Source organism: Saccopteryx bilineata, chromosome 3 (assembly GCF_036850765.1).
Source record: "Saccopteryx bilineata isolate mSacBil1 chromosome 3, mSacBil1_pri_phased_curated, whole genome shotgun sequence".
In the NCBI taxonomy this organism is placed as follows: domain Eukaryota; kingdom Metazoa; phylum Chordata; class Mammalia; order Chiroptera; family Emballonuridae; genus Saccopteryx; species Saccopteryx bilineata.
Window position 1 is genome coordinate 4,078,537 of NC_089492.1, and position 23,060 is coordinate 4,101,596.

The 23,060-nt window shown below is 56.3% G+C and overlaps 1 protein-coding gene across 1 annotated transcript in view; it reads left to right on the forward strand.

Annotated features, from left to right (window-relative positions):
* The window catches only part of FAM135B (family with sequence similarity 135 member B), a 205,021-nt gene that overhangs the window by 87,517 nt on the left and 94,444 nt on the right, over nucleotides 1-23,060 (forward strand). Inside the window, exon 2 of the mRNA XM_066265611.1 lies at nucleotides 12,817-12,912. Coding sequence (XP_066121708.1) covers nucleotides 12,836-12,912 — 77 coding nt within the window. The 5' untranslated portion in view covers nucleotides 12,817-12,835. The remainder of the gene's footprint in view (nucleotides 1-12,816; nucleotides 12,913-23,060) is intronic.

Sequence of the window (23,060 nt, forward strand, 5' to 3'; positions counted from 1 at the left end):
CCGTGAGTGCGTGCCATCCACGGCAGAGGGGCTACAAGCTCTCCCCGGCTCCACTGCTGTCCCCTGATGATGGGGATGTCACTGAGCCTTCCTGAGCCTCTCTTTCCTCTTCTGTAAAGTGGAGATAAGAGTAGTACCACTCCCGGAGGGGGTGGGAGATGGAGTGAGGTGACGTCATAGCACGCTCAGCCCAGTTCCTGGCACACGCAGCAGTAGAATAAATACGGCTCATTGTCACCTGGTCCACGGCTCACGCCCTGGTGGCCTTGAGACAAACACACCCCATAGATGGGCTTTGTTCGGGCTGCGGAGGGTTTTGAAAATCTCTCAGTTGGTTTCCAACAACTGATATCAGGAAATTGTACCAAGTAAGGAAGGTGTGGGTCTTCTGTTGGGGAAGCATGGGACAGCCCCAGGCATACTTGGCTCAAAAGTCTCTGTCTCTGGAGCTCAGGATGCTGTTGTTTGCTTCATCACATGGCCCAGTCTCCATTCACATATGCATGTCACCTGCCTGGCCTGCGCTGGCCAAGTTCCCATTTCATAAATGAGGGGCCCAGGGCCCAGGAGCTGCACGGCTGGGTCTCGGGCGAGTGGTGTGCTCATGGGAGATGTGGTGTTAGAAGTCCTTGCACACAGCGTTGGCGCTCATAGTCCTGTCTGTGCATTTGTTGATCCCTCCGTCCGTCCGTCCATTTAACAGTTATTACAGAGACTTATACTATGGCTCCCCAGACATCAGAGCAAAGGATAGGGCGGGGAAGGGGGTGCCAGGCATTGGGGGGCGGTCAGGGGTTGGAAAGCCGACTGCTGAAGGTTTCAGCCTGGGGCCACTGAGCTCCCACTTCCATGCAGGGGTCCCCACCCTCAGATCACCATCCTTGTTCCAGGCAACCAGGGACTTCCTGCCAGTACATCGGCCCCTGCAGCTGTGAGCTGCGCCTCAGGAATGAGGTCCCTGTTCACAGACGACACCGCTCATGGCACACGGCACACTCCCAACGTGCATGATTGGGGTTAAATCCTTGTCAGAGTGTGTACTCTACCTCGGAGGTTCAGACCGAATCCCGGCATGTCAGAGTCCCCGAGAAGTCCTTCAGGGGAGGGGGAGGCATCTCCAATTCCTTCCTGGAGGCCTGGGAGGGAAGAGGGGTAGAGAGGTTGGCGTGGGCAAGAGGAACCAACACAGTGCACTGTCCCTGCCTGTGCCAGGGCTCATCTCACCTTCTCCCTTACCCCTGCCCCCGACCCCTGGTGCCTAGAAGCTGAGAAGATGTTCAGTGACTTGCCCAAGGTCACAAGGCTAGAATGTGGTGGGACTCAAACTCAGGTCTATCCTGAGCACTGTTCTGCTCCCATGTGGCTCAGGAAAATCCTATGGGAGTGGACAAGAGAGTTCAGCCTGGCTTTGTGACTCCACGGAGCCAGGGAGGGAGGTGGACAGGCTGATGGGGAGTGTTCCTGGGGACCCTGAGTTTCAGAACGATCCCATGCCACAAGTACACTCTGCTCCTGCTCTAGAATGCATTCCCTCCCTGCTGCTGCCAGCTGTTGTCTTCATTCACACTCTAGTGTGAATTACTCTCATTAGCTAATCACACATAGCAAAGTGCTGCTTAGTCTTCTGGCCCAGAGAGTTTCCTGAAACAGGTCTAGAAGTACAAAAATTGAGAAGAGAAGCTAGATTTGGGTGGGAGGGTCTCCCGGGCCAGGGGCCAGAAGAGGAAAGAACAGTTTGCAGAGACCGTCTGCAGAGACAGGAAAGGCAAACATTTATTTAAACGAGATGGTTAAATTCCAAACCTGATTTGAATGTGTGACATTCAGTATGAGAGGTGTTTCCATATGTTAGCCAGTTCCATCCAGTTAATGGACACGTATCCAGTCCTGTGCTGCTCATCTGCTGGGGGCTGGGCCTCCTGCCCGGCCTGGGTGGTGCCCGCTGGAGGGCCAGCAGCTTAGTGGTGAGGAGCTGGGACCAGGCCAGACCGCCTGGGGTATACTCCTGGCTTTGGCTGCTGTGTGACCCTCAGGCAAGTAGCTGAACCTCTCTGTGCCTCATCTGCAGAATAGGGATGGTAATAGTCGTACTCACTGCGTGCAGTTGTTGGGCAGATTACATTAATTATGTAATAGGCTTAGCATGGGGACTCACGGACAGGGTGCACTCAGGAAATACTGGCTAATGTGATCTTCACCGCATGGGGGTTGGGACTAAGCAGAGGCACGCCTGACGCTCGCCGGCCTGCTCCGTCTCCAGGGGCGGCTGCGGAGTGGATGCATCCAGAGGGGAGAGTGGGATGTTCCCGGGTGGGAGAGCCGAGGTCAAGGCCTGGGAGTGGTCTGTGCGGGGGGCCCGGGAAGTGAGCAGTGAGACATGGAACCCAGAGGGCCCCCTGTGGTGCAGGCAGGTAGCGTGAGGCTGATGGGGCGGGGGCGGCTCTGTGCTGGAGGTGGCTGGGGAGAAGCCAGTCTGGGGGAGGGAGGCTGTGGGGGCTCTGGGTCCCCATCTGTAAGTAGCAGTAGTGACACCCACCAGCAGCCAGACATGCCCTGGAGGGGACCTGGGTGAGCCTTGCTCCCACGGTGCCCTGAGGTTTTACTGTCTCTGCTGGACAGAGGCCCACGTTCCCTGTGACGCTTCCGGGGCTTTGCTCTGCGTCTGCCCTGCCCTAGAGGCTGTGGACTGTGGACAAGCACAGAGGCAAGGCCACTGCCACCTCCCTCCCTCTCTTTCCACTGTCTCTGCTCACTTGCGTATTAGTGTGCCCCGACACACTGTGTGTGTGTGATATATATGTATGTGTAGTGTGAGATAGATATACCTACATAACAACGTGGTAGGTTGGACTTTGAAGATGAAGTGAAATAAGATGATGAAGTTTCCAGTATCACAGTTGTTACCACACTTCAGTGATATATTGTGTATATATGTTTGTGTTTCTATGTGTATATACAGTGTGTATGTGTGCGTGTATATATGTGTGTGCGTGTATATGTGTGTGCGTGTATATATGTGTGTGCGTGTATATATGTGTGTGCATGCATGTATGTGTGTGCGTGTATATATGTGTGTGCGTGTATATGTGTGTGTGCGTGCATGTATGTGTGCGCGCACACATGTGCATGTGTATGCATGTGTGTGTATATGTCTGTGTATGTGTGTATGTGTGTATGTGCGTGTATGTATGTCGTTTAGGCTCACGTAGATCAGTGTGGGGTCCCCCCGGGTCTGGCGGGGTGCAGGGCTCTGGGAAACGGGCACCCTCCCTGGAGCAGCTTCAGGGCCTGAGCCGGTTGAACGAGGCTTGCTGGGCCTTGGGGAGCTTGGTCTCAGTAGCCCGGTCCCTCTGGTCTGTCTCCTGTCCGTGGGGTTGGGGGGGGGAGCCGAAGGGCAGAGGGAGGGAGGCGGGGTGGAGAGAGGACACACCTGAGACTGCATTCCTCTCCCCCCCCTCTGTTCTCTTCTCTGTCTGTCTGCCATCCCCAGCTTTATTCCAGGGATTCCCTTGTCCCTGACCACCGAGCAGCCAGGGGCCTGAGCCTCCTGGGTCTGTGCGGAGCTGGGTGTCGGGGGCTTTGAAGGCTGGAGGGGGGGACAGAGGGTCCCTTAGACAGTCCCGCTCTGCTATCCCCTCCCCCTACCCAGCCCGCTCCTGACGCCATGCTTGTCTTGTCTGAACAGTTGTTTATGCGAGCTGTTTCCTGCTTTAATTCCTGAATGTCGAGTATCGCTTTGTTTCCTGCTTTAATTCCTGAATGTCGAGTATCGCCTTGTTTCCCGCTTTAATTCCTGAATGTCGAGTATCGCCTTGTTTCCCGCTTTAATTCCTGAATGTCGAGTATCGCTTTGTTTCCCGCTTTAATTCCTGAATGTCGAGTATCGCTTTGTTTCCCGCTTTAATTCCTGAATGTCGAGTATCGCTTTGTTTCCCGCTTTAATTCCTGAATGTCGAGTATCGCTTTGTTTCCCGCTTTAATTCCTGAATGTCGAGTATCGCTTTGTTTCCCGCTTTAATTCCTGAATGTCGAGTATCGCTTTGTTTCCCGCTTTAATTCCTGAATGTCGAGTATCGCTTTGTTTCCCGCTTTAATTCCTGAATGTCGAGTATCGCTTTGTTTCCCGCTTTAATTCCTGAATGTCGAGTATCGCTTTGTTTCCCGCTTTAATTCCTGAATGTCGAGTATCGCTTTGTTTCCCGCTTTAATTCCTGAATGTCGAGTATCGCTTTGTTTCCCGCTTTAATTCCTGAATGTCGAGTATCGCTTTGTTTCCTGCTTTAATTCCTGAATGTCGAGTATCGCTTTGCCTGTGGTTAAACATGTCAGGCTCAGTGGCTCGCAAGGCTGCCCGGTGATGGCGCCTCGCAGGGGCTTAGTCCTCGGAGGGAGGGGCCCCGTGGGGCCGTGTCCACCTCCCGCCACGGCTCACGCAGGGGAGCGAGCGCTCAGGCCACTGCCACGCTCCTGGGACAGGCTTCCTGCAGCCGCCCCTGCACCGCATGCCGCCCTGCGGACACTGTCTGTGGTCTCGGTTCCCTTTCTCAAGCTCCCGCCCTACGCACTCGCGTGGTCCTCACTCCGGGGGGAGCGCTGGCCCTTCGGTGACAGTCGCGTCTTCTGAGGACCATGGAGGTCCGGGCAGCATTTGCCGGGACACTTATAGAGGGAAGATTGTTTCTAAAAATTAAAAAGCACAAACGCGCGATTAATTCATGCCCCAAAGTAGCTTGTTCCTTGTCATTTTATGAAGATTAATATCCCCACTAGTTTGAGGTTCCCTCCTTCAAGTGTGTCATACATGACATGTGTAGGCGACAACCGTCCTTCACATGGCCAGGTCCGTCCTGCATGGCCCTCCCCCACCCCAGGCCTCCCTCTGAGCCATGAGCCCCCCCCCAAGTCATGGCCCTCCCCTCACCCCAGGGCCTCCCTCTGAGCCATGAGCCCCCCCCAAGTCCATGGCTCTCCCCTCACCCCAGGGCCTCCCTCTGAGCCATGAGCCCCCCCCAAGTCCATGGCCCTCCCCCCACCCCAGGCCTCCCTCTGAGCCATGAGCCCCTCCCCCAAGTCCATGGCCCTCCCCCCACCCCGGGCCTCTCTCTGAGCCATGAGTCCCCCCCAAGTCCATGGCCCTCCCCCCACCCCAGGCCTCCCTCTGAGCCATGAGCCCCCCCCCAAGTCCCCAGCACAAGCCCTGGCTCCCTTCTCTTGGATCCGGGACTCACAGCACGGCCCATGCTGATGCGGGCCCCTCATGTTCCTCATGAGCCGTGTGGCCTTGGGGAGTCATGGCTGCCCCCCTTCGTGTCAGTGCCCGCCCCCCCAAAGCACACCCCTTCCCATAATACTCTGTTAGTTTGCGTTCCGAAGATTAAATGAAGTAAAACAGTGAACAATCCAGTATAATAACTTTGGCAAAAGCTCGTCCCCTCTCGCCAGGCATCCCTGGTCCCCTTTACTTTAAATATTCCTTAGGTCAGCCCTCACCCCCTGCACCCCGGACTTTCTTCAGGTCTCAGCTCGGGGCTGACCTTGCATTTGCTGAACACCTCTGCGCGGGGCTCTGCCCCGGGGTCGAGCATTGGCTGCCCACTGGGGCTGCAGTGGCCCCGGGGCCGACACAGCTGCCCTCCCGGGGTGACAGCCTCGGAGTGGAGACAGAGACCAGGCAGGCGAAGGATCCCACGGGGTGGCTGATGGTCCCAAGATACTAAGAGGGCGGGGTGCTGGGAAGGCGCAGGGAGGAGGTGGATGGCTGGTTGTGGAAGTGACCCCGGAGCTGAGCCAGGAGGAGGAGTGAGGACCAGCTCTGGGCGGGGCTCAGACACAGTGTTTCAGGCCCGGGGAAGGTCCAGGCCAGAGCATCACACTGCCCCGAGGGTGAGGACCGTGAGGAACCTGCAGCCTCACCTTCCACAGAGCACAGGCCGGGGAGGCTCGCTGTCCCCTGGGCTCCCAGGAGGCTCCGGGGACGCTGTCCCGGGGCATCCCCTGGGCTCCCAGGAGGCTCCGGGGACGCTGTCTCAGGGCCTGGTTCAGGCCTCTCCGTCTTGTCCTTGCTTGTCCTTTTCTTCTGACTGGGGGGGGGAGCGCTGGGAGGTGGACAGCAGCCCACGCCTGTGAAGAAGGTTGGCCATGGAGGCTTGGAGGTCCGTCTGGGACCACAGGCGCAGGCTGAGTCATTGTCACACTCAGGGAAGCTGGTGACAGGTGCGAGCAAACAGAAGCACCAGCCCGAGAGGTCAGAAATGCCGGGCTTGACTCATTCAGGGGCAGCCGGGCGGCTGGGTCTCACCTCCTCCCCTGTGTGCGCTGGGGCTCCAGGAAGGATAAATAGTGAGTCCCGCCACGGTGGGGTGGGGGCGCCCTGGTTTACGGCACCCCACCCCTGGGTGCTGGAGCCTCCGTGGCCCCCCCTCAGGCAGGAGGGGCGGTACGTGCCCGCCTTCCTTTCCCTCCGCGGGCACACACAGAGGGCACAAGATGCCCAGGCTTGCATCATAAAACTAGAGCCAGGTGGCTGTGTAGGTCTCACAGCCTGAGCAGGGGGCAGCCTCCGGGCGCTCAGGCCAGATTCCCATTTGCTTGGACAGAAGGGGAATTGAGTTGTGCGTTCCTACGCGCATTTCTCTTGTGTGCACTGGTGGTTTTCTGCCTTCTCTTTTTCATCCCGTGTCATTGTTGCATGTGCTTCTCCACCCTGGTTTTGTTCTGCTCCGAGGCCGTCCTCCGAGGACACATGGTGTGCTTCCCGAATGCAACATGGTCAGGGCTGTTTCGGGAAGCACACAGCAGGAGGGGGCTTGTGCGGGGAGGGCGTCCTGGGGGGGCCACCTTAGACCTGTAAGGCCTGGGAGGGGACAGGCGGGCCATCCTGGGGTGTGTGTGCGAAGGAAGGAACCCTCTGATGAGGCCGTCTGGAAGGTTCTGGTGGGCTGGGCTGAAGTCGAGAGAGCAGGTGGGCCGGCTGGGCGGGGTCTGACCCTCCTGGCTCTTATGTGTCGGTGGTGGGTGTGTTTGGGCAAAGTCTAAAGAGCTGGAGAGCCGAGGTCCAGAGGGGCTCCTCTGTCGGTTGGCTCTGAGACTGAAACATCCCAAAGCCACGTACAGGTCCCATTTCCTCAGCCCCAGTACGAGGGGGCTGAGCTGTAGGACCCCCGGGTCTCTTGGGAGGTCCAGAGTCCAGAGAGCCTGATGAACCTCGGTCACATCCCTTCCCTCCCCATCCCCGTGCCCATGTCGGTGATGTCATTTCCTGTTCCTTTCACCTGGTGGGCCACCTTTGATGATCAGATGAGACCACGGATGTGAAAACTCTGACCACCAGCAGTGCAGCGGTCACAGGGCTAGAAATGGGGTAATGAGGTCCTGAGGGCTGTAGCTCTGTGACGGTGGGCGGGCACTCCCCTCACTGGGCCTCACACCTCTCATCGGTGTGATGAGGGCGGGGGACGTGAATGTGGGGCCCATTGAATAGCTGTGCTTCAACGTACAGGTCCTGTTACCTGCATCATCTGATGCGCTCAAAGGGTTAGAGAGGGAAACCCCCGATGCTCACCCTGCGGACGTCTTCTCCGGACTCGACCGGAAACGTGCGCGCGGCCGCTCTGCAGACGGTGCTCCCGAACCGCCCTCGCGAGAGGTGCGCGCGGCCGCTCTGCAGACAGTGCTCCCGAACCGTCCTCGCGAGACGTGCGCGCGGCCACTCTGCAGACAGTGCTCCCGAACCGCCCTCGCGAGACGTGCGCGCGGCCGCTCTGCAGACAGTGCTCCCGAACCGCCCTCGCGAGACGTGCGCGCGGCCGCTCTGCAGACAGTGCTCCCGAACCGCCCTCGCGAGACGAGCGCGCGGCCGCTCTGCAGACAGTGTTCCCGAACCGCCCTCGCGAGACGTGCGCGCGGCCGCTCTGCAGACAGTGCTCCTGAACCGTCCTCGTGAGACGTGCGCGCGGCCGCTCTGCAGATAGTGCTCCCGAAGCGTCCTCGCGAGACGTGCGCGCGGCCGCTCTGCAGACAGTGCTCCCGAACCGTCCTCGCGAGACGTGCGCGCTGCCGCTCTGCAGACAGTGCTCCCGAACCGTCCTCGCGAGACGTGCGCGCGGCCACTCTGCAGACAGTGCTCCCGAACCGCCCTCGCGAATGCGGAACTTTAAAGTGAGCTGGTGTGGCGGTCACGGGCTGGGGACATCGGGGATCGGGGAGCACGGGGTCGGGGACTCGCACTCCTGGCCGTCAGTGTCTGCGGGGCTGGGCGGGGCGGGGACGGGGGAGGGGGGGAGACTCGGCATCCGTGGACGCCCATCCCGGCAGGGCGACCACTGCCTTCCAAGGCAGGACTGTCTGTTCTTTCCACCTGGTGTCATTTCTGTCATGGCACCGAACTCTCCCCACCTCAGGGAACGGGAGGGGGTGACAGCTCCGAATCGGGTTTCTCCAGGAGGGACACGGCTTCCGTCTCCCCCAGGATCAGAGAGTCGGGACCTAACTGTGAATCCAGCCCCCTGACCCCATGTGCCTCCCCAGGCCCTGGGTGCTGACACCTGGCCTTGGACAGCACTCTGGACACCTGTCCCTGGCACCTCGGTGCCCGTCTCTGCCCTGCTCAGCCCAGGCTCTGTTGCTGGCCCCCACCCTCCAGGATGGACTTTTTTTTTTGGTATTTAAGCCTGTCTTTGCTATGTGTAATCTCTCTTCTTATGTAATTGTTATTATGAGTTGTTCTAATATTAGCATTATCCACTGTTGACTAAGCACCCACAATGTTGCAGAAAAAAATATACATTAATGTCAATCTGCAGGGAAAAAAAGAGAAAACAAATCACTGCAGAGTAGCTGTAGATAGAAGTGCAAACTGGCAGGGCTAAAACGTGTTTGCTGTTCCTGAAAGGGTCTGGCCGCGTGGCCGCCAGGCCCTGCCTCTCGGAGAAGTCGCCTCACCGCGGGCATCTGGTGCGTATGCGCTTATGTCTGCGCCCAGCGGGGGTTCATTTGTGCGCGTGCATTTTAGCTGGTGGCAGGACAGATGGCGGGAAGGGGAGGTTCTATGCTGAATTCTGGGGGCAGGGCGTTGGGGCTTCCTTGTTGTTGGTGCATCAAGGCCTCTGACCTGAGTTTACGTCCGTTATCTTTCGAGGAGGTGGTGCAGCCTTACCTGCCTTCATGCCCGCACTTTAAGAAGCTGCTGAAGAGGGACACAGACCCCCCCGCCCCCCCACCCCTGAGAAAGGAAAGCAGGAACCCAGCGCAGTGTGGGTGGTGCTGTTTGCACCGTCTTCTGATGTGGCATAAACAAACTCGCACCTGCATCCCATGTGGATTTCTGCACGTAGGAAGGATGCTTTTAAACATCAGGGGGCTGAGCGGCTGGGGCTGCCTTTGCTGTGAAGGATGAGAGTCACCGGCCCGGATTCTGGTTCCCCTGCTTCCTAACCCGCCCCCACCCCACCAGCTGGACTCCGCAGGGACGTGCCCAGCCTGCGGGGGGGGGGGAGGGTTGTTAGGCATGCTTCCTCTCCTGCTGTGTCCTCAAAATAGGTTTTAGGTTTTCTTCTTTATTGCAACAGCTTGTATCGTAGGCCAGGCTCCAAAGCAACTTCCCGTGGAGGAGACTGAAGTGGAGGAGGTTAAGGCCTTGCCTGAGGTCGTCCAGGTGCTGAGGGGCTGAGCCGTGTCCATCAGGCTGGACCGGCTCGAGCAGGCTGTCCCGTGGGTCAGAGCCTTTGCTGCCAGGTGTTCTGGCCTCCTCTGGGCATCCTCCTGTCATGGCCTTTGTCCCCATGGACCACCGTTGCACTTCGACTTTCTCTTCTCTGATCTGCGTCTTCCGATGGCCCCTGGACCGTGGCTCGCCTGTCCGTGTGGCGCTTGGAGCAGTTTTGTGGGCTCGATCCCAGCAAATGGAAGCAATGAGAGCGCCTCCCACTGGAGATGCCCACAGTGTGACCCTCAGCAGCTGCCCTGCAAGGGCAGTGTGGGCCCCTATCCCGGATGTCAGCACTGAGGCTCAGAGGCGTCACCTGGCTTGGGCCAGGCCCCACAGAGCGGTGAGCCTGGGGTGGGGGTGCTCTCTGGCAGCCCTCCCGTCCTCTGACGAGGAAGTGTGACTTTTCAATCCCTAATGAGACCGTTTTCTCTGAACACGGCGGAGTTTCCCCACAGCGACCCCGCAGAGAACCGGAGAGATCTGCCTCATTAGAACGGCCGCCTGGAGTCCATCGCGGGGCTGGGGGCGGGGGAGAGGCAGCAGCGGTCATCCCGAGAGGGTTCTCGCTGCCTCCCCGGGTCCCTGGGGGAGGCGGTGCATTCTGATGGGCGCTGTGCTGCGGCCAGCTCTGACCTCGCCACGTGCCAGGGTGCCGGCCTTCCTGGTCCTCACCCTTCGGCCCTGTGGTCGGACAGGGTCCTTTCCTGACCTCCCCTCCCTCTCACCCCACGGTCACTCTTTGATTTACCATCTTCTGGGCACGTTAACTCCACCTGCCCTTTCCGTAAAGCGCACGCCGACGCCAGTGAAGATCAACACGCTGTTTTGTTTCCTCTTTCGCTTCATCTGTCCAAAGCCCCACACTCTGAAGGCTGATGTTTTACAAGAAAAATGACACTTCAGAGGGAAACATATTTGTCAAAGGCATTTGGATGCCAAGCAGTATCTGATAAAGGGGTGGGATCGTGTGGTATTTCTCCAAAATAGTTCTTTAAATTTTTTTTTTTTCTCTTCACAAATATCCTCAGAGGCAAGTGACAACGTTCTAAAACATTGTAGGAAATGTGAATAGCGAGCAAAACGTTTCAGACATCGGGCCGTGCAGAGCACGGATAGTGTCCTCAGTGTGAATGGGCCTGGAGTGCGGGCCTCCAGGACCCCAGACACTCCAGAGTCAAGGAGGGAAACCTCGTGGTTTGAGTCTGGAAACCGAGCAGGGGTTTTTGAACCTCTGCCCACAGCGTGAGGGCAGAGAGAAGAACAGGAACTGCTACCACAGATGAGCGATTGCCAGTCTGCCTGGAAATGACTGGATTTCTGCAGGTGATTGTCTTCGATCTACGCGCCCCCCTCTCGGGCGAGCCTTCTCCCCGCAGGTGTAGGGAGCTGGAACCCTCCAGAGATCACACGTTGTCAGGACCAAGGGGAGCCGGTGCAGGCTCGGGAGGACGTGGGACGGGGCATATGCTCGGCCATCGCATTAGGAACCTGGGTTTTCAGCACATTTTGTGAGTCAGGCCTGTCCGGGCTCATCAGCTGGAAATTCCGTCTCGCAGAACTGGCAGAGGTTGGGGCCCGTGGAGCTGTGCGTGTGCAGAAACGCCAGCCCGGCTGGCACCCTGGCTGGAGCCTGGGGACAGGGGACGTGTGGGGAGCCCGTGCTTCCTTCTCGCGGGCCGGCCCCGCATGGCCACAGGAGCCGCAGGGAGGCTGGGCTCTGAGCCACTGCGACGGTGCTCTGGTCTTGGGGGCAGAAAGAAAGTGGCTTTGGAAGGAGCCCTTAGGTGCCAGTCACCACTTGCCAGCCAGGAGGGACTGGATGAGTCTCCTCTGACTCGGCCTCCTCCTCCTCTCTCGTTCTCCCCTCCCCACGGTCCTGCCAGCATCCGCCTTCTGAGTGACAACCCGCTCAGTGGCAAATAACAACCTCCCATCCCGTGGGGACTCCTCCCACATAGCTCGATTCATGCCCATGCACATGGCAGTAAACTGAGGCTTGGAGAAAGGGCGGAAACTTACCAGAGCAGAAAGTGGCTCCAGGTCAGAGCTTTTTTTTTTTTTATTCTTTGTCTTATCTGCAATATGGGGCAAGAGAGAATCTTTATCTCACACACACACACACAGACACACACATACACTTCTACACACAAAATGTTTCATTTTTTTGAAAAAATCAGGCAACTTCATAAAATACTTCATGCAGCAGCAAGAAATACAGCAGGTGACCCATAAAAGTCGGTTCCTTTCCCTCCCTCCAAATGCCCGAGTATCTCAATGGTTTTCTATCCCTGGAATTTAGCCTTGAGTCTTCCTCCGGGTTCACTTCTCCACCTAGACTTGGGCTGCTCTAACCTCCTGTCCCATCTCCCCCCCCCCACCCTCTGGCCTGCTGGCGTGGGAAAGTAGCCACCTGCCGAGTGGGGCTGCCCCTCTGCTCGGTGATGACAGCAGCCCTCCCCCTGCTTCCCACACTCTGTAGAAAACACGCCCGCGCTCGCCTCTCCGGGCACCTCAGCCCTTTCGAGACTGTGTTTATACTAACAATGACTGAAGGCATTTTCAATCACTAGCAATCATGATTAATGAAAAAAACACGTGATGAGTCGTGACTGCGGCAGGAACTGTGCTGAGGGCTCCATGTGGCAAATTCATGTACCGTTCACCTCATCCCTTAGGGGTCAGATGCTATTTCCAGCCTCCACGGTTGCAGATGAAGACCCTGAGAATGGGCGACGTTCAGTGACTTGCTCAGGGCCACCCAGGTAGACGGCGGAAGGACCATGAAGAAGGTGCTCGCAGCACCTTCTCCATGGTCCTGACAGGGCAGGGCAGGGCAGGGCAGGCCAGCAGCAGAACCCTGTTTTCGAATTAGGATATCTGGGTCCCAGTCCTGGTCTTTCCAGGTGGGGGCTGTGTGGCAGCAAGCATCCCTCCACCTCCCCGTGAAAGTGACAATGAGTGAGGACAGCCGGGGGACCGGTCATAGTCCCGCTCGCCGGGGACCCTCGTCCACCTCCCTGAGCGCTGTTTGCTCCCCTGGTCTCGGGGCTCAGGCCCCCTGTGTCTGGTGGTGGTGGTCTCCAGCGGTTAATCTCTCTCTTGTTTTTCAGGTAATGCACCAAAAAGATCATGTCTGAAGTCCAAGGAACGGTTGAGTTTTCTATAGAGCTCCATAAGTTTTATAATGTGGATCTCTTTCAGCGAGGGTGAGTGCGCTTCCTATTTGTATTCTGTATGTTTATGTGTGTGTATTTGTGTGTATATGTGTGTGTGTGTGTGTGTGTGTATTTTTTTTTCCTTCCTCCTGACAGAGGGTTGGAGGGAGGTGGAGATGGTGAAGGAGAGGTTATGGGAAATTTTGGATTAATGAAAAAAAAAAGGACTTTTACCATTGGTTTTCCTGCCAAGTAGAAGATCTAAACCTCGAGTGCATTTAAAAAAAAAAAAAAAAAAGCTGTATATTGAGGGACTGGAGAATGTGAATGCCCGTCCTGCTCTCTCTTCTGCCTCTCACATCCTGATTCCCACTAAAGCTGTCTGTCAGGATCAGAAGGAAAGTGGATCTGTTGGGAATGACGCTCAGGTCGTTCTGACGCAAAGGTGTTTGCACGCTCAAAGCTCGGAGGGGCCTCTTTCCAAACTCCACGCCCTGACGCCCGGGCCGAGCTGTCTCAGAAACTGAGACTCTGCAATGCCCTCTTTAAATGCCCTCTTTAAATCTAGTTGCTTCCAGTTTTTGAGGTGGACTCTGAGTTAGTCTTTTTCCCTGTGGGATCTCAGTACATCCTCCTGAGAGACTTGCCTGTCGAGGTCATTGCAAATAATAACAAAGACACGGACGGTTGCAGACGGCATCTGCATGCAGACCAGACTGCCGTGTCCTCGGGCGGTGCTCCCCTCCCCCATGGTGCCCACCAGGAAACCCACGTTTGCAGAATCCCAGCGTGTGCCCTGCATACATGCGTGAACAGAGCCACAGGTCCCTGCTGGTGTCGTTTGCTGCATAATAAGTGACTCTAAGCCTTAGAAGCTAAAACAACAACTTTGGATTTAGCTCCTGATTCTGAGCTTAGGTCCTCTGGGCTGGGCTCTGCCTGGTGGTTCTACTGAGCCAGACTGGGCTTGGCTGAGCTCAGCTGGACACACTTGGAGTCTGGGGCTCTTGCCTGGGGGGCTGTGGTTGTCCTCGCTGGGTCCTCTCATCCTCCAGCCGGCTACAAGAGTGGGCACCCACCGAGCTGCTTGTGGTCTCGCCTCAGAACGTGCGTGACATGGTTTCCACTGCCCCCTGTGGGGCAAAGCAAGGGCCGGACAGCCTGGAGTCAGGGCGGGCAAGCGGATGCCATCTCCTGACAGAAGGGGAAGAGTCTGTGCACGGTTCTACCATCTGCCCCCCAAGGCTGCAGAGGGCTAGTCCTCACGGTTACGCTGCGTGAGCCTCTTCTATGACGTGGCGCTTTGTTGACATTCAGTGGGGCCGAGTCGTTGTTCTGGTCGGCGAACTGGTTCTGGTGCCAGCTCGGTGTTCCAGGGGACGGTGCACGCGAGGGGTTCCGGTTGGGGTTCCTGGGCTGCGTTCTGATGAAACAGAGCTCCGGGCATCTCCGCAAGCCCGTGTCCGTCAGTCCGGCCCTCCTCTCGGGAGCAGACCTCATCGGCAGAGTGGGACAAGCCGGGATGTGGGGAGCCCAGCTCCCTGAGGGTGTCCCGGCCTGGCCACCGCTCCCTGGGGCTCCTCGTCACCTCAGGCCGCTCCGTCTTCAGGCTCCACCTTCACACGACAAGGAAGCGTTGTTTTGATAAAGTCATGCGTCTGACATAGCGTTAGACGCCTTTCTATTCATTATCTCCTGAGTCCTGGTCTCCTGGTCACCCAACCATGGAAGTAAGTGGTATTGAGTGGTTTTTGTCCAGACGGGCCACTCGGGACCGGGGCAGGGTGGACTGCACTCTCCCGAGGGGTACTTGGTGCAACGCGCCCATCGGCATGGGGAAGGAGACATTAAGACTTCAATCTACAATTGTTTTAACCACAAATAAGGGGGGAAATCAGGCTTCCTTTATAACCAAATCCAGAAGGGCCCTGGAAACCTTGTTGTGTCCTTCCTGGCTCACAGCCACGAGCCCCGCTCCTCCTTCAGACATCACAATAGATGCGGGCGTCCCCCCACACAGATAAGTTGACGACATCACCCTCACGTGGAGAGATGGTGCCGTTTGGGACCCGCCGGTTTTGTGTGTGTGTCAGTTACTTTCTCTTTTTTTTTTTAATGACACCGACCCTCATAAAGTGTAGCCAATGGCTTCCAGCAGATACTGTAAGGAAGTCCTCATGAACTGAAGGGGATATTAATTAATGGAAGTACAACCAGCACCAGAAAATGACAGCGCCCCTCTTAGGGTCCAGGCCTGTTGATGACACACCCTGCTGTCGTGTGACAAGTTAATCAGATCCAACCATGGGCAGACTGAGACAGACAAACTGAGTTAAAAGAAAATCAATGTGTGGATTTGTCACCAGACTGATTCCTAACATGCCTCTTGACTGTGCATCGGGCCTTCGTGTGAGGACCACGGCCTCTGTGAGATCATCACCACTGGGAGGATGTTCTGACATGACCGTCCGGAACACCAGGGATACCCCTCGGCCGGGGCGAAGGAGGCTGAAAGAAAAGTACAGCAGACAGGACTTACCCAGCGAGCCTGTGACACTGTCCTGTCTAGAGCTGTGTGGTTTGGGGAGGCATCTTCTTTAGCGAAGCTCACCTCTGAACCCTAATATTGAATTAGACCTTGAGGTTAGTAGTGCCCAGCCACCTGGGTCCTGGTGCAGGGAGCTGCGGACCGGCTGAGCATGATGCCAGCCGGGATTCTGCATCTGCCCGGGGTGTTCCTGGCGGGCATGAGCCCGGATGCCTAAGTGCTAAGGCTTGTCCCGCTCTGAATCCCTTGGGAGCCGTGCTCACGGTGAAATGTAATGACCTGACCCAGTCGGCACGGCCCGAGGGAGAGGCGGCTGCCGTCCAGCCCGGCAGTCAGGTGGGGCCTGCGTGGGGGAAAGTGGATGGCCTGCTGATGACATCAGACAGGAAGAAGGTAGGGTTGGGGGAAGCTGGCCCATTTCGGGGTCATGAGGGTGTTTGATTAAAATACATGCTCAGTCGGGTCCTTGGGTGGTCGAAGTTAGAGTTGGGGGTTTTCAAAAGAGGGAGAGTACTCTTCCTCAGTCCTCAGACTGGGTTGGACTGTGGCCGTCCAAGTGCCACCTGATGATGAGAAATGTCCCCTGGTCCCTCCATCTAGGAGTCCCAGCTCATTGTTGCCCTGTCTGACAAGACAGATGTTCCCCTGGACTTGTTGTGAGATACTGTGTGGGAACCACATGGCCCCGGAGCTGGGAATTTCCCGTGAACGTTGATCCTGACCGGGGAGCTCCCTGCTTGTGGCGTGTTTGTATCTGTGGATGGTCTGTCTAGTCCCAGGACGCGCAGTACTACCTCTTGTCCAGCGGCTCTGGGCAAACGGTCAGCCTGCGTTTATCCAAAGCCTGAGTTGTCTGAGGCAGGTTCCCAAAGGAAAAGCATCTGTTCTAACGAGTCAACAAGCATCATGAAGTCTCACCCCGGTGCTTGGTAGCCAGACTTCATCCTGACAACTGACAGGGGCCGAGAGGCACCGGGGAGCCGGGCCCGGGGCTCAGACCTGGCTCTGAGGGTGGGCTCGGCCATTTGTAAGCTCCGAGAATGCTAAGACCTCTATTCCTTCGGAGCCGTCCTTTTAACACCTGTGAAATGGTGATGACAAAGCCTATCTCACGGGGTTATGGCATTAATTGCGTTCATTAGTATGTGCAGACCAGCTAGCGTGGTGCCTGGCCGCTCACAGATGCTGTCTGCATTGTCCCTGCTGCTCCCACTCCCACCCTCGTGCTCACAGCCCGAGTGGTTTGACCTTACACTGCTTCCACCTTTCTGTCTGTGCTCAGACCACTCTTATCCTCCCCTCCGATATAAACTCCTCTCTGCACCATTTCCGTATATCGATGTTTATTCAGCCCTAGTTTTTATGCACCCCTTTTTTCCCCATTTTCCAAAGCGTACCGTGCATGTTTGAGTCTGTCATGCATGCACGAGTCTATTACTGTAAACACCAGTACAATGTCGTTGTACTCGGCTCTCTAACCGTGAAGATGGAGGACGGGACTGCCCTCCGAGTGTGTACCAGTGGACACGAAGATGGAGACCTCCACAGAAAAGGACTATGATGTGCAGGGCATTCCGTAACTAAGACCAGTTTGGGGCATGATGAGGAGAAACAGTCTGTGGGCGGCTGAGTCACAGAAGGTGTCCTGGGAAGGAGTCAGCCTCAGAGCTGTCACTGGTCCCCCGTTGGGTGGGAGTCGGCCATGCGGAGGACCTGGAAAGGCAGGTGCAGAGCAGAATGGCTCTGTGATGTCAGGAAGCAGAGCTCACCTGCAAGACCAAGGTGAGGTGGAGCTAGAGCATTGTTGATGGGGAGGGGGTGGGGCTAGAGCATTGTTGATGGGGAGGGGGTGGGGCTAGAGCATTGTTGATGGGGAGGGGGTGGGGCTAGAGGATTGTTGATGGGGAGGGGGTGGGGCTACAGCATTGTTGATGGGGAGGGGGTGGGGCTAGAGGATTGTTGATGGGGAGGGGGTGGGGCTACAGCATTGTTGATGGGGAGGGGGTGGGGCTAGAGGATTGTTGATGGGGAGGGGCAGGGCTACAGCATTGTTGATGGGGAGGGGCAGGGCTACAGCATTGTTGCATTTATCCCAGCCGGGATTTATGGAACTTGTGACTATAGGGATGTTCATGGCCCAAACCAATCCTGGCATGAGATGGTGACATCTCCTCTCCCCCAGTGAGAGTGGACCTTTCATCTCTCTGCTCATGCCTTTAGCTCGAAGCTTGTGTAGACTCCGGGTTGGCTTTCCTGCATGGGCTCTGGAACTCAGCGGAGGGACGATCACATTTCACATGCAGTCATTTCCTCATGAAATACTTAAGTGAACAACTAATTAGAAAGCCCATTATGTGGATATTTGTAAGTCGTCAATTTATTCATAATTCATTTATACCAATTTATGAGAAGATGAGCCGTCGTGTCTAACATTGTTAGCTGAAAGGGAGCTGAGATTTGTCTTTGCCAATGAATTTAAATTTCATTTTCCATCTTAATTCAGAGGAGGCTGTAAATCAAACTGATGTTCTTTCTTAACAGAACTGGGATTCTTTATTTTTTTAAGTGAGAGGAGGGATGACAGAGAGACAGACTCCTAAATGCGCCCCAACCGGATCCACCGGGCAGTCCCCTTGTCTGGGGCTGATGCTCAAATCAACGGAGCCACTGACTGTGAGAGGGGATGAGAGAGAGAAGGGGGAGAGGGAGGGAGAGAGAAGCAGACGGTCGCTTCTCCTGTGTGCCCTGACCAGGGATGGAACTGGACGTCTTCACACACTCTAGCCACTGAGCCAAACCGGCCGGGGCCCCCATTTTCTTTCTGAGTGAGGTTTTTCATCGTGTGGGGCTCAGGGTTATTTTCTGACTCTTTGCCGCGCCTGCTTTACAGTGTCCTGCAGCAGGCATTCTGATCAGAGGTGTTAGATGCTTTCTCAGATAAATTGGGTCCTGTACACAGACTCGCTGTGCAGAAGGGACCCACCCATCGGTACAGATGCTCACAGGAACGTTAGGCTTGAAATCTTTGACTCTACCAGAGGGAACACAGCTGCATTGCAGGTCGAGTGGCTGAAAGACAGAGCCGTCTGTGTTTAGGCCCTGCTGGTCCCCATGCCGGCCTGATGTCCAGGGACAGCCAGCTCCCTGTGACTTTAGCAAAGCAGGCCTGAGCCCTGATCGGCCTTAATAGACTCAGAAACACAATTATATTTGCATGCCAGAGATTGATTAATCGATTCGTCTGTTTCTGTCAGAAACAACTCTCTTCACCACCCCCTGCAATTCTTTTATTGAAACATGTGGAGTCCCCTCTCCTCCGTCCCCACTTCTGAAAGGAACTGTGGTCCCATGGTTGAGAGCCACACGGAGCGCTCAGCTTTGCGGAGTGGAGGCCTGGGAGGTCAGCGTGGAGGCGGACCTCCGAGGTCAGCTTTGCTGGGGCTTTGACAGGGACGCCTTTGTGGAGACAGCGTCCTCCCCCACCCCCAGGAGTGGCCAGTGGGTTCGACATTCACACCGCGGGCCATGGAGCTAATTCCTTTTCGGTCCCAGGACTTCCCACTGGGGCACGCCAACCCTCTGTGTATTCTCCCGTAAAGCGGTCTGACTGGGGGCTCCCACCGATGGCCCCCCCAGCGTTTCTAGCACAAGGGGTGCAGGTGGGCCCCCCCAGCGTTTCTAGCACAAGGGGTGCAGGTGGGCCCCCCAGCGTTTCTAGCACAAGGGGTGCAGGTGGGCCCCCCCTAGCGTTTCTAGCACAAGGGGTGCAGGTGGGCCCCCCCAGCGTTTCTAGCACAAGGGGTGCAGGTGGGCCCCCCCAGCGTTTCTAGCACAAGGGGTGCAGGTGGGCCCCCCCAGCGTTTCTAGCACAAGGGGTGCAGGTGGGCTCCCCCAGCGTTTCTAGCACAAGGGGTGCAGGTGGGCTCCCCCCTAGCGTTTCTAGCACAAGGGGTACAGGTGGGTTCGGTCGCCTCTAAGAGGCTTTCTGTCCCTCACCTTCCGTAATTGTGATTTTACTAAAAACTCTGACCTTCCCGTCCTCACAAAACGGCCTTCTTGGAATGACGTCTGTGTCCGTGAGCAGAGGACAGGCACTGGGGGCTTACAGAGAAGAGCGTTCTGGATTATTTTTCTTGCAAATCCATGTTCCTATTAACAATGACCCTGTCCCTTTGTTTTTTTTGTTGTTTTTTTTTTTTGCCTTTGAATCTGTGACTTCATGAGCCTGCTGCTGCTTTAAGCCTTTTATCCTCTTAACCCCCGGCTGAGGATTTGTTTGGGAAGCAGGTCTGTCAGGAAAAGAGCCTGGCAGGGGGCTGACTGTGGCCCTGCAGAGAGGGACATGCCTCTGGTGAGCTCAGAACCACCCACAGGGCCTGATTATCCCCCAGGGAGTCAGAGCTGCTGAAGCCACAGGTAGTGTGCCCACCACCCCATGTCCGGGTTCTCCAGCTGGTTCTCCCTCAGGCCCCTCCCTCAAGGCCCGAGTATGGCCCTGAAGGACGTGGGAGGGGCTCAGCGTCAGCTCTGCCCCTAAGAAACCAGCGCGTGGCTCTAATTCCGTTTCTCCAGTCACTAGCCTGGTGCCGTGGGCAGGCTACTGATGACCTTCGCTGAGCTCCGTGTCTTCGCTTGGTCTGCGGGATCCTTGTTAGACGGCAGCAAGGTGGTATTTGTAGAGCTCCTGGTTCAATGGACGTCCAGGGTTTGCACTGCTGCCAGGTGACCCAAGCCCACTGCAGCCTGTTGATCCCCAAAACTCCGCACCATGCGTGCTCAGCCGACCGGGCCGGGCCGGGCAGACTCGAGTGGGGCGTCCCTTCCTGGACTCTCAGCAGGTGTTTTGTTCACACCAGTGGGAGACCGAACAGACTCCATGCGCATTCTCAGTGGCCTCGATGGGGAAATTCTGGTCTGGTTTTGTTTTCTAGCTTTATTGAGATATAGTCGGCATAGAACATTGTGTGAGTTTAAGGTGTACAGCGTGAGGATTTGACATACGGGTATATATTTTACGCATTAGGGGACTATAATAAGGTTAGTTAACACACCCACCACCTCACCTGGTTACCACTGGCTGCAACCTGTGTGGTGAGAACATCGAAGACTCGTTCTCGTAGCAACGGTCAAGGACACAATACATTTCCAAAGAAACGATGGCTTTATTTTAGGGACACTCATGAAATATAGCCACTAGAGACACACTGAACTGCAGATGTTTCTTTTCTAGAAGGTTCTTTGACTGGGTCTTGAGTCAGAGTAGAGGGGTAGGGGACTGAGGTCCTTACCTGCTCTTGTTTCGTTTCCGTTGGTGGTCAGCTGTTCTGATGCCCCCCCCCCCCATCCTTAAACACTACTCTTACTTACTTCCACAAACGACAGACTACAGAGCACCCCTTCCAGGGAAACTCCTACGCAGACTCCACTCCTGGCTCCCTGGCCCCTGACCTCTTCCTCGAGGGAAGGAAGGGGTGTGTGTTTAGAACTGGACCCTCCCAGCCAATGACTGGCAGACCCAGGAGGCACTTTCTTAACGCAATAGACAGGGCGGGGCCAAAGGAAGTTGGCAGTTGTTGGGATGGAAAAATAAAACAAGAGTCAATACATAACAATTCCAGAATAAACTCTGTTCCGTGTGCTCACACAGTAAACCTCCTTTGGCCCCGCCCTGCAGTCACACCTCCTGGACACAAGTTATTTCTTTTAACTAGAGCCCTCTGCGATGAGCCGTCACCATGTGTTTATGGGCTGTCTGTCATTAATTCGCACAGTTAGGGGACATTGAGCTCCTGCTCTCACCGGCTCCATCTCAGGAACCCTGGGCAGGACTAGAAAGACGGAGCCACAAACTCAGATTGTTCACGGGTACCGTGGGAGGTGAAGGTGAGAGCCGAGAAGGTGGAGTCAGAAAGGGAAGAGCCAGGAGGACAGGTGCCGCGGGTGACAGGGAGGCCCTCCCCTCCCCTGGCTCCCCTGGAGGCATCAGAGCGGGCTACCTGGAAGAGGAGGATTACTAGGCAGAAAAAGACATTTGTCATTGACCTTCTGTGACACTGTCCGAGCTGATGCTGCTGGAACAGGGGAGGGAGCCGGAGAAGGCCCCTGGGGCAGGGGGAGAGCCACCGGTTGGAGGGTGGGGTGCAGAAGGTTCGGACTCTCTCCTCTAGGGCTGGGGCAGGAGGGGTGCGTGTGGGAGGCCTTACGGAGGACGGTGAGCATATTCAGGTTAGAGTGTCCTTCGGCTGAAGCAAGGATATCCGTAAGACGGTCTGCACCCACGTAGTTGAGTTTGGTGATGTGACTGACCTGAACTGGGTAGTGACGATGGGACATTTAATAAGCAGTGTGACAAAGAGGTTTCTCACTGCACTTCAGAGCCGGTGGGTTCCTCGTTTCTGGGGATTGCGGAGAGCTCGCGGCCCACCACGCACTTCCCTCTCCCCGTGGCTTAGCGAGCTGTGGAGTCACGAGGAACAGCAGCGCCTTAGATGCAGTGCACTCTGTTTAGAGCCGGGCAAGGTCCTCATGCTACTCCCGAGAGGGGTGCTGTGAAAACGGACGGAACGTCAGGATCAGGCAGAGGCACGGTGGATGCCAGAATGGATTTCCTTCTCTCTGCTTCTCTCTGCCCCAGCTGAGGTCAGTCTTTAGTCTCAAGTGTTTAGAGACAGAGGGAGAGGGAGAGGGGAGCAATCGCAGGTGGAGGGTAGCTGGGTCCCAGGAGGAGCTCCAGGTCCATTGGCTGAGTGGCTTCATTGCTGTGTGGCCTTGGGCAAGCCAGTCAACCTCTCTGAGCCTTTCCCCCCATAATACGTACTTTTAGACCTGCTTTTAAAAAGAAATGAAGCTGTTTTCTGTCCTCCTAAAGATAGAGCTATTTTATTATTTTTATTTTATCTTTTATAGTAGAGCTCTGTTAATTCTTGGAAAGGTAAGCAATAAAACGAGCTCTTTGGGCTTCATGCATCATTGATTCAGTGGCCCTGAAGACCCTTGGTCAGGACCTCATAGGCCTGAGTCAGATGACACAGTGCATGAGCAGATTTCCTTTTTCAAGGAATGATTGAAGTCACCCATTACTCAGCACTTTATGTTTTTTGAGACTCGGCCTGAAGTCAGAAAACTTTCCCTGGCACCTACTCTGGGTGGTGTGCCAAGAACGTGGGAACGAGAATGGCGGACTTATTGAGAGAGGCTGACAGCTCTCGGGAAGAGGCGAACAGCCACATGAGCCCGGAGCTCCCAGGGCGGAAGCCCCGCCTGCCAGGAGGCTGCGGGGAGGGAGGTGGCGAGGAGGGAAGGCGGGCTTCCGGAAGGACAGAGCTCTCTGCATCCTGGCTCCCAGGGTCCGTGGCCTCGGGGGGTTGGGGGAGGCCCTTGGCCTCTGTGAGCCTGTTCCCTGCATTAGCACGAGGAAGATGACCATGCTTAGTGGTCCACGTAGGCTGGGACACATAGAACGTGTCCGTCCCCCTGGGCTGAGCAGCTCTGTGGGGCAGGGTTCAGGGCTTGGTGGCTGGTGGTTGTGCTGCTCTGCTCCTGTCTGCAAAGGGCAGGGCCCCTGAGCGGGGGAAAGGGTTGGTGAGATGGCTCTCACGCCGGGAGTGTCCTCTCGTTCCTGCGTGGACCCGCGGAGTCAGAGACGCCCAGA